The sequence below is a fragment of the Equus quagga genome, chromosome 20 (genome assembly GCF_021613505.1).
Source record: "Equus quagga isolate Etosha38 chromosome 20, UCLA_HA_Equagga_1.0, whole genome shotgun sequence".
NCBI classification, from domain to species: domain Eukaryota; kingdom Metazoa; phylum Chordata; class Mammalia; order Perissodactyla; family Equidae; genus Equus; species Equus quagga.
The window spans coordinates 42276510-42290058 of NC_060286.1; the positions used below are offsets into that span (position 1 = coordinate 42276510).

The window sequence follows — 13549 nt, forward strand, 5'->3', positions numbered from 1 at the left end:
GTTCTGTTCTCCTTTTGACAGGTTGAGTTCCCACCAGATCTCTGTTCCCGGGTTACTTTTGTCAACTTCACAGTCACACGAAGCAGCTTACAGAGCCAGTGTCTAAATGAAGTGCTTAAAGCAGAAAGACCTGATGTGGATGAAAAACGCTCCGATCTTCTTAAACTTCAAGGTATGTTTCTGGATCTATAACTTTTAGATTCTTGGTGCAGGTTAGGAGACTGAACTTTTAAGGGACTAGAATGTTTCAGGTTTACGTCAAGCACTTCAGAGAGTTTTCCTTTTGAAAGAATGTGAGTACTGTAGCAAACTCTGGATGTTTGATCATTTAAGGGGAATTTCAGCTCCGTTTACGTCAGCTAGAAAAATCTCTGCTACAAGCTTTGAATGAAGTGAAAGGACGCATTTTGGATGATGACACAATCATAACAACTCTGGAGAACCTCAAGAGAGAGGCCGCTGAGGTGACGAGAAAAGTAGAAGAGACTGACATCGTGATGCAGGAGGTGGAGACCGTGTCCCAGCAGTACCTGCCACTGTCCACCGCCTGCAGCAGCATTTACTTCACCATGGAGTCTCTGAAACAGGTGACCGCGGGGCTGTGCAGCCGGGCCGGGGCGCGCTGCACCTTGTGCCACGAGAGTGTCTAATGGTTGTCCTCCGGTGCTCACTTTCAGATCCACTTCTTGTACCAGTACTCCCTCCAGTTTTTCCTGGACATTTATCACAACGTGTTATACGAGAATCCGAACCTGAAGGGCATCACCGACCACACGCAGCGCCTCTCCATCATAACCAAGGATCTCTTCCAGGTACCGGGCTTGGCACCCGGCTCTTCCCGGGGAGGGGAGACTCAGAGGGAGTTCTTCGGCAACAGCAGTGTTTCCTGCTTTGGTCCAGGTGGCGTTTAACCGGGTGGCTAGAGGCATGCTGCATCAAGACCACATCACCTTCGCCATGCTGCTGGCGAGGATCAAGCTGAAGGGCACTGTTGGGTAAGGCCGCCTGCCCGTCCTAGAGCACCGCACTCGTAGGCTGCCTGCTAGCATTTTATGATAGGATAAACTCTTTTTCCTTCTTTGAGCCGGTACTGCTCTTTTTGTGATGGTAGTAATGAATCTAAGAGACCCCAGCTAATCTGTTGCCCCCTTCCCAGAGAGCCTACCTATGATGCCGAATTCCAGCACTTCTTGAGAGGGAAGGAGATCGTCCTGAGTGCTGGCTCGACACCCAAGATCCAGGGCTTGACTGTGGAGCAGGCCGAAGCGGTTGTGAGGCTGAGCTGTCTGCCTGCGTTTAAAGATCTGATTGCGAAGGTTCAGGCCGATGAGGTAAGTGTTCTTCTGAACAATCCCACGGGAAAAGAACAGCGGTTGCCTTCTGCCAGAAAGTTGGCAATAAGGGATCATGTGTTATGTGAAACCCACAAAGTTGTGTTTGTGCACTCTCGCATCGGACATCTGATAAGTCAGTCTCAGCCTGTCTGCCCACGAGGATGGGCCCTGCTCTGTGGTCATGCTTGCCCTGTTGTCTCCACAGCAATTTGGCATCTGGTTGGACAGCAGCTCCCCAGAGCAGACGGTGCCCTACCTCTGGAGTGAAGACATTCCTGCAAGTAAGCCACGTCAAGGCTCCTGATGTTTTCATTCTGAACCCAGATGTAAAGTTGGGTTTTGCTGTTTGAATGAAGGGGTGCTTCCCAAAAATAAAAAGTCACAGATTCCTGAGATAAGTATTTCAGTGTTAAAACTTCAGGAGTTGGCTTAGAAGTGGGAAAGCAAAGAATTCCTAATTCCTGTTCCAACTCATGCTTAAAGACCAAGGGAAATAGATGGGAAGGCCTTGCCCAACCTTAGGGGGAAAATGGCTGGTTTTCACTGTGTTCCATGAGTCACTGGCCAGCCAGACCCCTAGAGGAGGGAGAAGAGGGTGGTCTCCAGCTCCCGGTCCACAGTGGGGCTGCACTTACGAGGATCTTCTTCAGACGTTTCTGAGAATCTTCAGGTGTTGTACCTGCAATGAACAGGTGTCAGTGGAATCATTTAAAATCAGTAACTGCCACAGTACCCGTGGAGACCTAAGCAGTAGGTGTTGTCACAGGTGTGTCCAGAGGGTTCATGGAGACACAGGTGGGGGTGGCAGTTCTCCTGGGGGCAGAGGACCAGAGGAGGTGGTGTGATTTCTGATTTCTGAGGTGTCATACGTTTGAGCCGAGTCTTAGACACTGTGTGCTGAGCGTGGGCTATGGCAAGAACATCGGGCAGGGGGACATCTCAAAGTCCGTGCTCTCACCAAGCCCCCACCCTTTCACTCGGCCTCATTGCAGCACCTATCGGGCAAGCCATCCACCGCCTGCTCTTGATTCAGGCTTTCCGCCCTGACCGCCTGCTGGCCATGGCCCACATGTTTGTTTCGACAAACCTCGGGGAGTCCTTCATGTCCATCATGGAGCAGCCGCTCGACCTGACTCACATTGTGGACACAGAGGTACCGCTCTGGCCCCCTGCAGGCTCAAGTACGTCTCCTCCGCCCCGCGTCCTAGCCACAGTGTCCCAAGGCCAAGTCCCCGCTGGAGACTTTAAACCCGCCCATCTTCACAAGCCCCACCCACGGGCTCTCCTCTCAACAAGCACACAGTCTGGTGGGATCCTAAGCTCACTCCACTTCCTCTTCTGCAGGTAAAGCCAAACACTCCTGTCCTCATGTGCTCTGTGCCCGGTTATGATGCCAGTGGGCATGTTGAAGACCTTGCAGCTGAACAGAACACGCAGATCACTTCGATTGCGATCGGTAAGCGTGCTCGATCACTTTCACGGGCAGAAGCCCCATAGAGTTCATGGTGGGCGTTGAAGTCCAACTCTGCCGTGCTGACACTAAGCTTTCTGGCACCAGGCTCGGCAGAAGGCTTCAACCAAGCAGATAAGGCAATAAACACAGCCGTGAAGTCAGGCAGGTAGGCCTGTTTTGTTTTGTCTCAGAATGCCTTGGTCCCCAAAATTGAGACAGGAGACATGAGGCGTCGGCGTGGTTTTCTCTCCGCCTGTGCAGGTGGGTGATGCTGAAGAACGTCCACCTGGCTCCCGGGTGGCTGATGCAGCTGGAGAAGAAGCTGCATTCCCTGCAGCCACACGCTTGCTTCAGACTCTTTCTTACCATGGAGATCAACCCCAAGGTGGGTGGTTCGAAGGTGTGAGGCATTGGCTTTGAATGCTGGTTTGACATCTTTCTGTTCAGAGGGCATGTGTGGTAGAGCTAAGGCGCACGTGGAACCAGTGGTGAGGGGAGCCATGTCTTCCTCAGGTGCCCGTGAACCTGCTCCGCGCGGGCCGCATCTTCGTGTTTGAGCCGCCACCGGGAGTGAAGGCCAACATGCTGAGGACATTCAGCAGCATCCCTGTCTCGCGGATATGCAAGGTAAAGATGGCAGTCTGGGTAGAGGCCCGAGAGACAGGCCCATCCCTGGGTGCAGGAGCAGGTCTCCCTGCTTCCTGGCAGCACCAGAATGGCTGATGGTGCAGGTGACAGGACTCTCAGCGACAGGGCCAGTCTCCCGCTGTGAACAGGTCGAGAGGTACTGTGCCCCGGGTTTGTTTGCAGGGCTGTGACGCTCGGCTCCCAGGTGAGCAGACAGCCCGTGGTGAAGCTCTGGCCAGAACCGGGACGTGGACCCCAGAGTAGGCATCTGGGAACCCTCCCCTCCCGAGCTCGGGCCACCCGAGGCTGAGCAGGGCCCTCAGGGCACCAAGCACAGACCAAGCTCGTGGGAGGAGCAGGGTGATTCTTATTTTGTGCCATAATCCACCTTTTCTGACATTTTTAGAAAACATCTTCTCCTGAATAGTTTTTCTCAACAGTGTCATTGGATCACGACTTTATTAATAGACATTTGGCATACTTTCCTCCTAGGAACAGTATTTATATTAATTTCCTGCATAGTAGGCGCTGGTCTTAGTACGGTCAGGGTGTTCCAGGGTTGGTATGTGGAAAGCTCTTTTTAAAGCTTTGGTTCTGACGGAGGATCACTGTGTTCTCAGCCAGAAAGAGGCGCTGCTTTCTGATGATTCTCTCCTTGGTAATTTTCCTCCTCTAGTCTCCCAACGAGCGTGCTCGCTTATACTTCCTGCTGGCCTGGTTCCACGCCATCATCCAAGAACGCTTACGATATGCACCCCTGGGGTGGTCAAAGAAGTATGAGTTTGGGGAGTCTGACCTGCGGTCGGCCTGCGACACAGTGGACACGTGGCTGGATGACACAGCAAAGGCAAGTGTGGGCTGGGCTGTGCCGTGCCCGAGAGAGGGGAAACACCTAGAAACGTTCCCAATTATGCTACAAGTTAATGTGCTCAGCTTTACAACCACAGCAGACAGTGGGGAGTCAACTGTTTGATTATAAGGAAGGAAACCCCAAAAGAGGGAGAGCCAGGTGTGCTGATGCCCCCTCCGACCTACACACACGTAACCAGCCTTTCCTTACCCAGGGGAGGCAGAACATCTCGCCAGATAAGATCCCGTGGTCAGCACTGAAGACCTTGATGGCCCAGTCCATCTATGGCGGGCGCGTGGACAATGAGTTTGACCAGCGTCTGCTCAACACTTTCCTGGAGCGTCTGTTCACGACAAAGAGTTTCGATAGTGAATTTAAGCTGGCTTGCAAGGTTGATGGGCACAAAGACATTCAGATGCCAGACGGCATCAGGTACGGGCCTGCCTCTTGTGACGAAGACAGTCAACACACTAGGCAGTTTCTGGCATCGCACGTAACAGCATTTCCACATGTGCTGGTTTTCCAGGCGAGAGGAGTTTGTGCAGTGGGTGGAGCTGCTCCCCGACACCCAGACGCCCTCCTGGCTGGGCCTGCCCAACAACGCCGAGAGAGTCCTCCTCACCACCCAGGGTGGGTACCCCATCCCTCCGGTCCTCCACAAGCCCGCCCTTCGCCTCAGCGTTTGCTGGGGCCAGTTTCCTCTGCCCTTTGTGGCTTAGTTGGGCCTCAACTTTCTCCTCCATCAAACCCCCAGCCCACCATTCCCATTACCACCTGCTCCTGACTCGCTCCGAGGGGAGGCACAGGAAACAATTGGCTCCAGCAGGGTCTTCTCTCAATATAGGCTCCATTCTGGGCAAGATGCTTGATAGGTAAACGAGGTCTGGAAGTTGCATTTAGGCTTTTCTCTTACATTCAGAAATAATTTCATTTTTTATTTTTTAAAGAGTTGAAAAGCAGTTGGTATTAAGTGATGTTTTTAAAACGTCTTTTTTTTGGAGTACAGTTTTTTAGAATTTTCCTTTTACACACACGATATTTTTTTCTTCAAGACTATTCAAGAAATCATCTAATCTGGTGGTTCTCAAAGTGTGGTCTCCAGACTACGTCAGCCTCACCTGGACCTTCTTAGAAATGCAGATTCTCAGGCCCCGCCCAGCCCTCCTGGGTCAGAACCAGGGGTGCTGGGGCCCTCCCTGTGGCTGATACACATGCAAGAGTGAGAATTGCTGGTCTAACCCAGGCTTCTCCTTTGCGGGTGCAGGCCCAGAAAGGATTGGTAGTTTGCCCAAACTCTCGCAGCTAGCTGATAAAACAGAAGCAAACCATTCATTGCAGGCTGTCTCTTCAGCTCTGTAATGAGGACTCCTCCCTATGGGACTTGTTTTCTGACTGAGGACGACCTTGGATGCTGCCGGATTGTGCCTCCCACTGTGAAGTGGCAGTGGCCCCATAGGTGACCAGAATGAACGTCGGGCTGGTCAGCAGTTGAGAGTTTGAGGACTAGATGCGAGGCAGGCTTCAGTGTAGGAGCATTCTCTTGTATAAGAGCATGTACTGAGACCATTTAGAGTATTGATCCACCTAGGGTGTCACCTGCTGTGACCTGACCTGGCCCCCATGAGAAGGGAGTGTTTGCAGGGTTTGTCACTCACTGCCCTTTAATAGCAGCTGGGTCCCTATGCATGTGCCCTGATACTGCAGTGGCTGTTATATGAGCGGCACCTGGGGCCAGGGCTAACCAGTTGCCCGAGCTCACGTGCCCCATGTGGGGCCTGAGGTCTTGAGTCCACGGGGTCCCGTCTGCGGGAGAGCTGAGCCGTCACCTCTCCAGGCCAGCCGCCAAGTGGCAGCGCTGCTCTGGAACTGGACTTTCAGCACTCCTGTATTGGGTAAGGGACAAAGACAGGGTGAGATTAGACACACCAAGGGTTAAACAGAGTGGGGACAGGTGTTTGAGGGGGCAGGTGGTTGTGGGCGCAGTCTGGAGCACACGGGAGGCTGCCATTTGGTTGAGCGCAGTCCCAGTGGAAGTGGTCACACATTAACATGCACAGGGCCCCTGCCTGGAGCCTGGTGCGCCCCGAGCCCTCCTTCCTGATGCCCTCTGGGCTGCTCCAGCTCCACGTGAACACGAGAGTCTTGAGGCAGCCCCACTCCCATCTGCACTCTCAGGCTGCTGCTCCAGGCCCAACGGTCATGACTTGACCTGGTAGCAATTTTTCTGTGTTTGCCACTTCATTTTTCTGGCCAGACCGTTTTCTGTGCTTCAGAAAGGTGAACCCCCTTGGTGCCTGTGGGTAAGCTCATTATGTGGCCTTTACATTCAAGTCCTTTTTCCCTCTGCTCTCCTGCCCATCCCCTCCGTTCATCTGCTGCTGGTGGGATCGTGGCCCAGGTGTGGACATGATCAGTAAAATGCTGAAGATGCAGATGCTGGAGGATGAGGACGACCTGGCCTACGCGGAGGCTGAGAAGAAGACGAGGACAGACTCCACGTCTGATGGGCGCCCCGCCTGGATGAGGACGCTGCACACCACTGCTTCCAACTGGCTGCACCTGATCCCCCCGACGCTGAGCCATCTCAAACGGACAGTGGAGAACATCAAGGTAGCCGGGCAGGGAGCGGGCAGGGCCACCCTAGGGGTCCATGCGCTATTGTCCTAGAAGTTCGACTGGGCAGTCAAGCTGTACTTAGTGTTGTCTCAGAGCCCAGACTCAGGCAAGAGTGATTGACACTTGTTAAACTGGCCAGAAATGCTCTCGAAGGTTGTCTGCCTTCCAGGAGCTAGGTAAACAACTCTCCAAAAGGATGTGGCGGCAGCCATGCTTCCTCTTTAGAGAAGTGTCCAGAGCTGCTGTGGGTCAGGCAGGGGCTACACAGGGTTCTGGCCGGCTTCTTACAAGATCGAGTCCAAGACAGTAGTCTGGTGCAGCTGGGCGTGATCTGGACCGGGTTGTGGATCCTGGGGCTCCTGAGCTTGAATTACTTCTGTTTGCCTGATTCTTTCTTCTGCAGAAGGGACCTCTTTCTAACCTCTCTTCCCTTCACCCTGGCCTTCCCTTCTCTTTGAACAATTTTAGGATCCTTTGTTCAGATTCTTCGAGAGAGAGGTGAAGATGGGAGCAAAGTTACTTCAGGACGTCCGCCAGGATCTTGCTGACGTCGTTCAAGTGTGTGAAGGGAAGAAGAAACAGACCAACTACCTGCGTACACTTATCAACGAGCTGGTGAAAGGTGCACTTTGATTGGGACTGAATGAGGTGTTGGTCCTCCCGTGTGCCTGGGGGCTCAGCCCCGGGGGCCCGGCCCCGGCCTCACCCGCCCTCGGCAGTCCCCCTCACTGCACTGAGAGCAGGATTGCTGGGGGCCGGCGGCCGCAATTCTTCAGAGTGTTGACAGGTCCCAGGCCAGGCATTTCCTTCCAAACAGATTCCCTCTGAGAGCAGCTCGGTGCCCTTACCTGGGGGCAGGCTTAGAAATGCCCAAGGACTTGTTTTTATTATATGCTGGTCACTGACGTTTACTAAAATTTTTACACAACTTCTACAGTTTTTAGGGGGGGAGCCAGGACTGAAGAAAAGTGGAGGGGTAGGGGGCTCGAGTCCAAAGGCGCAAGGAGCCCCCAGGTGTCTCCCATCGGCTCCAAGAGCAGGAATTGCTAGTGACACTGAGCCACTTGTGTGACGGGAGTTTGTGGCTTTGGTGTTCCTTGGGAGTCATTGGCGCCCCAGACGCAGCCGTCAGTTACACGGAACTGAGCAAAGAACAGATGCAGAGGTGATGGCAGTCCATCCGGGACATGCAGCCGGGGAGGGGGGAAGGGCTTGCGTGTGTGAGCACAGCTGGAGATGCAGGTGAGCCCCAGCAGCCTCAGCCCATCTGTGGGGGACGGTGGGGACTGACGCGCCGGGCCCGCCTGGCTTGCAGGAATCCTGCCCCGGAGCTGGTCTCACTACACAGTGCCTGCCGGCATGACCGTCATCCAGTGGGTGTCCGACTTCAGCGAGAGGATCAAACAGCTGCAGAACATCTCCCTGGCAGCTGCCTCTGGCGGTGCCAAGGAGCTAAAGGTGGGGAAGGCGCTCTGAGAAGTCTGGGGGAGGGTTGGTGGCTATCCTGGGCTTGGGAGCAGCAGCACCTGGGCAGCTCGGGGGATGAGCACAGGCCAGGTCGGATCCGAGAGAACGCGTGGGGCTCACTCCTCACCTGGGGCTGCTTCCTCCCACAGAACATCCACGTGTGCCTGGGCGGCCTGTTTGTACCTGAGGCGTACATCACCGCCACCAGGCAGTACGTGGCCCAGGCCAACAGCTGGTCCCTGGAGGAGCTCTGCCTGGAAGTCAACGTCACCACCTCCCAGAGTGCCACCCTCGACGCCTGCAGCTTTGGAGTCACAGGTGCGTTGGGATCAGAGAACATGCAGACTCAGCGCCTCTGGCTGGGCTTCCCTGAAGTTCCCCTTCCCTGCTCCCGGCCCCACTGGGCCAGCACACGTTCTCACAGGTGGCTGGCGGTCCTCACATGCGAGTCAGAGCTGGGCACTTGGTCCGCCCTGAGAGCCCCGGGACCGGGGGGTTGGCCTAGCTGTTGTTTCCCTGGCCGATGGGTTTTGGCTTCCTCCTCCCAGGTTTGAAGCTCCAGGGGGCCACGTGCAATAACAACAAGCTGTCGCTCTCCAATGCCATCTCCACGGTCCTTCCTCTAACACAGCTGCGCTGGGTCAAGCAGACCAATGCGGAGAAGAAGGCTAATGTGGTAAGTGGCTCCGTCCCGTCCTTCGTGGCCAGGGAGCTCGGCATAAAGCCCTCCATCACCACGCCCCCCGGGCCACCGCTCAGCCCAACGTCGACCGTGCGCCCGTCTCCTCCTCGCAGGTGACCTTACCCGTCTACCTGAACTTCACCCGCGCAGACCTCATCTTCACAGTGGACTTTGAAATTGCCACCAAGGAAGACCCTCGCAGCTTCTACGAGCGCGGCGTGGCAGTCCTCTGCACCGAGTGAAACACTTTTCTAGCCCCCCTTTCTGTAATAGTAAAATTCAATATTTAACATTTATTCATTATTAGGATGTTTGGAAGGTATGGACTTGTCAAGGGAAGTCGAGGGTTGGAGGTTGGAGGACACTGAAGGCAGGCTGAAGGCTGACGGGAGCGGTGGGAACGGGAAGGATGCTCGTACGTGTTAGAGGGTCGACTGCATGGCTTGTTTTATGAAATAAAACACTAAGCACGGTCTGGCTCCCGCCTCTTCTGTCTTGGCTCTAGTCACGGGTGCTGAGCGCGTCGTGAGTGCCCACCACTGTGCGCCGCACCCACCCAATGCAGCCACAGCTCTTGAATTACGAACCTGGCGACCCCTTCGTGGACACACCGCCAGCCAGCCTGCCTAGAAAAGCTCTGGCCCATCCTGGGTCATATCAGCACCCGCTGCGGCCTGACTGCACAGCCGCGCTCTTGGTGCCTGGGCTCGGCCTACAACCCTCAGGGTGGAGCCTGGGGCACAGGTTGATGCCCTCATGTGGCTCTGCCACCCAGCCCGATCCCTCCTGGCACAGTCGTTCCCACAGTCCTAGGCTGGCGGTTGGCTCGGCTGACTGCTTGCTGCACACCGTGGTGATGGGCGTGTCCCTGTGGAAACAGGTTTCTGGCCTGCCTTGCAGTGACCAGCACGGGCCCTGTGACGGAAACCTGTTCGTCCTGCTGCTGGGCCACCCATGACCCGCCCACCAGCGGAGCAGTGCTGTGAGTGGGACTGAATGGATGCTCAAGGTCCACCCCCCACCCCCCCAGGGCCTGAGAGGAGAGTCAGAGCCGCCTCCCTACCCAGTTCTGGAATACTCCATCACAGATCCCTAGGTGGCTTGATTGCAGTGCAAGGCTATATTCAGCTGACACTGGGGGCCTGTTTTAAATGTTCTCTGAACCAGTAAAGGATTCTGGGCATTTCTGTGGTGGGAGTGCTGAACAGCACTGCAGACTCTCCCCTGAGAAGAGCTGGCGCCAGGCCCTGGTGACGAGGAGAGTCCGTGAAAGGCCACGTGCTAACCCTTGCTCGCCCACCCTGTTTACAGGTGAGGTTCCTGAGCACAGTGGCTAAGGGGGCACCAGGTGAGGATTCCGGAGCCCAAGAGAAGGGCCACCATCTGTAAACCCTGATGGCCCAGTGGAGGGGACACAGCAAGCTCCCGAAACGTCAGGGGAGCTGCCTCCAGGCCGAAGGGAAGGACCCAGCTACAGACACCACTGAGACACTCCACCCGCCTTCTGCCTAGGGGACAGGGGCTAGGACCACACTCCCCTGGTCGAAGGCTTCCGAGTGGACCCCATGGGTCAGACTTACTGCCTCCCACCGGACACCCATGGGCAGTGCCTGGTGCAGGGCCCCCTCAAGTCACCCCCATCCCACCCCTACCCTGAGCTCAGTCCATGGGGCCTGAGGAGACCCCTACCTCTGGGACCACCCACTCACCCTGCAGTTGGAGTGTCAGGCTGGACACTGGCCCCCAGCCCAATTTGTCCTCAGGACAGAGCTGTCAGAAAGGGGGCCTGGGGGGACCGGGGGGGGGGGGGGGGGGCGGGCAGGGAGGAGGGGTGTTCAACAGAGATCCGCCCGGGGCAGCTCCTCCACCCACCCCATCCAGGGCCTCCTGGAGGAGGAAGGATCAGCCCCCTCTGGGCGGACTCCCCTCTTACTGGACCCCCTCTCATTGGGACATTGCAGGTCTGGGCCTACAGATGGCGGCCATGCGCTGCCACGGACTCCAGACGTGGGAGGAAGAGAAACGCTCAGTAAAACCAGGGAAAGGGCACAAGAGCCACCCCACCTGTTCTTTGTAGGTTTTACCACGTGAAGACTGAGCCACGGAACTGCTCACAACTCCAACTTCTTCAACAGCCTGGCTGAGGAGAACAAGGACAGAGCAGAGGGTGCCGCGCCTAGAGCCCAGCGTAGCTCCAGGAGACTCAGCTGCCCAGCTGCCCTCTGCCCCCAGCCGCCCTCCTGCGCCTTCACCTCCATCTCCACACTAATTTGGGCCCATTTGTTTCATTTAAAACTTTTTTTTTTTTGAGGAAGATTAGCCCTGAGCTAATATCTGCTGCCAATCCTCTTTTTGCTGAGGAAGACTGGCCCTGAGCTAACATCCGTGCCCATCTTCCTCTATATGTGGGATGCCTACCACAGCATGGTGTGCCAAGTGGTGCCATGTCTGCACCTGGGATCCGAACCGGCAAACCCCGTGCTACCAAAGCGGAACGTGGGCACTTAACGGCTGGTGCCACCGGGCAGGCCCCCTAAATATTTTTATTCGTGGTTTGACCATCAACTCCAAGAGCTGGGCCCCCCAGAGGCAGCTGTGGTGAACACCTGTTGGGGGAGTGAGGGCAGGACCAGAACCACAGCAAAGGACTTGGTCCGCTCGGCAGTCCTAGGACTTGACTGTGAAGCAAAAGGGGAAGAAATCCTCTGGGATTCAGTGGGGTGGGCTCCTGAGGGCCACAGGGGCCCTTCCTAAATCGGACTCCACTTTCAGCAAGCGGTGGGTACCCGGGTGTTATTATTTGAGACATAGAAAAAGGGCCAAGGGGGCCGGCCCCATGGCTGAGCCGTTAAGTTCGCACGCTCTGCTTCCGTGGCCCAGGGTTTCGCCAGTTCAGATCCTGAGTGCAGACATGGCACCGCTCATCAGGCCACGCTGAGGTGGCGTCCCACATGCCACAACTAGAAGGACCCACAACTAAAATATACACAAGTATGTACCGGGGGGCTTTGGGGAGAAAAAGGAAAAAAAAAAAAGGGCCAAGTGTTTCGTTGAAACTTTCCATGTTCGTCAACGCCCACCCTGACCCGCAGGCCTGTCGCAGGCCAGCACCCCTTCCTGGGCTGACTGCTTACCCCGGCCTAGGCCACATACTGCCTCTTCCTCTTGCTTTTCTCAGGCTCTGGCAGTAACAGTTCCAGTTTCCTCTTGGACAGTGAGAGCCGGGGCCCCTTGTCCCTCTCACTCCCCAGTCTGGGTGGCGGCCTGGGCACCTGCTGTGACACTCTGGCTCTGCCCTGAGTGTGTCTGCCCGTCTGGGGGGCCCCCGCGGCAGGGAGCAGGGGGCTGGCTGCCTTGGACCCCCCGACTTCCCCGGTCATTCTCGTGTCCTCTGGAGCCCCGGGAAGCCTGGCTGCCCACCCTCGCGCCTCAGCACCGCTGGCCTCCACAGGCTGCATGTCCACATCGTTGGCCCCCAGGGATGCGGGGGCCCAGCCGGCAGCTTTCTTGACGAGGTCTGGAATTTTCAAGGAGAGAGGGTCTTCTAAGTTCACTTCTTCTGGACTCCTGGACTTCGGTGTATGCGAAGGCACGTTACAGTGCACACTGCCCAGAAAACAGTCTTTGAAGCTATAGGAGGAGTGACCGGGGGTGTCTTCTGAGTCACCATAAGGATCTAAAAACTGATGACAAGTATTTGAGCCTGTTAGCAATTTCCAGCATAAACCATTTCTTCCATCACTGTTGGCAAATTTTGCATGATCTGCCTTGCAGATAAATCTTTAAAAATGCATGAGACAAATATCCTGTAGCGTCCAAAAGGCCTAAGGGGTCCACCATCACTGGGAACTCAGCCTGAGCCCTGTCATTTAAAGCCCTCATCCCAGCGCTGGGCACTGGGGCGTCTGAGCTCATTTCCTCCCAACGTCCCCTCCAGAGAGCACGGTGCGTGTCCCTGGTGCAGGACAAACTCCGGCCAGCCCAGCTCCCTGCCCAGGAGAGCGCAAACGTGGCCCTGCTGCCCTGCGCAGAGGGCTGTCGAAGGAGGCGGGAAGCAGCCCAAGTGAGTCAGTCCAACCGCTCACTGTTTTCAAAGGTGCCAGTGGTATGTGCAGCCCCCAGGGCAGCCAAACGCCTCCGACCTCTCTGAGGGGCGTTTGCGGAGCTTTCTGGACACCCTCCTCAGCCCTGACCTTTGCACCCGAATTTCCTGTCTTCCTCTTCCCGCCGCCTTCCTCGCCACTGCTCTTGACGGAGCACCCGCAGTTAGGGGCTCCAGAGAAAGTCCAAGTCCCTGCGACAGGCATGTCCCTTCTGGCACTAGCTGAGAGCTGTCCTTTCAGTGACTGCCAGCGCCCTGCTCGACTGAGGCCTTCCAGACATGAGAGGACCGTGACGCTGGTAAACAATCAGGCGACCGATACGACTGGGTGTCAGTGCGGCTCCAGGCATTCCACTCCTCACACACACACCCACACACGCATTCCACGCCTCACACACATGCACATGCATTCCACTCC

The 13549-nt window shown here is 56.0% G+C and overlaps 2 protein-coding genes across 3 annotated transcripts in view; one reads left to right on the plus strand and one right to left on the minus strand.

The window, feature by feature from the left end:
• DYNC1H1 (dynein cytoplasmic 1 heavy chain 1) overlaps nt 1–9506 on the plus strand; it is a 70135-nt gene extending 60629 nt beyond the window's left edge. The window contains exons 59-78 of the mRNA XM_046647284.1: nt 22–172; nt 334–587; nt 678–812; nt 901–995; nt 1157–1331; nt 1540–1615; nt 2327–2487; nt 2679–2790; nt 2893–2953; nt 3049–3172; nt 3301–3414; nt 4091–4261; nt 4479–4696; nt 4791–4894; nt 6663–6874; nt 7349–7502; nt 8196–8338; nt 8497–8665; nt 8896–9023; nt 9143–9506. Of these exons, the coding sequence (XP_046503240.1) occupies nt 22–172; nt 334–587; nt 678–812; nt 901–995; nt 1157–1331; nt 1540–1615; nt 2327–2487; nt 2679–2790; nt 2893–2953; nt 3049–3172; nt 3301–3414; nt 4091–4261; nt 4479–4696; nt 4791–4894; nt 6663–6874; nt 7349–7502; nt 8196–8338; nt 8497–8665; nt 8896–9023; nt 9143–9271 (2886 nt within the window). The 3' untranslated portion in view covers nt 9272–9506. The remainder of the gene's footprint in view (nt 1–21; nt 173–333; nt 588–677; nt 813–900; nt 996–1156; nt 1332–1539; nt 1616–2326; nt 2488–2678; nt 2791–2892; nt 2954–3048; nt 3173–3300; nt 3415–4090; nt 4262–4478; nt 4697–4790; nt 4895–6662; nt 6875–7348; nt 7503–8195; nt 8339–8496; nt 8666–8895; nt 9024–9142) is intronic.
• Nucleotides 9507–12133: 2627 nt separating this feature from the next.
• Nucleotides 12134–13549, minus strand: part of LOC124230712 (uncharacterized) — a 13124-nt gene continuing 11708 nt past the window's right edge. For both annotated transcript variants that reach the window (XM_046647005.1, XM_046647004.1), the window contains one exon: nt 12134–12712. In XM_046647005.1, the coding sequence (XP_046502961.1) occupies nt 12170–12712 (543 nt within the window). In that variant the 3' untranslated portion in view covers nt 12134–12169. The remainder of the gene's footprint in view (nt 12713–13549) is intronic.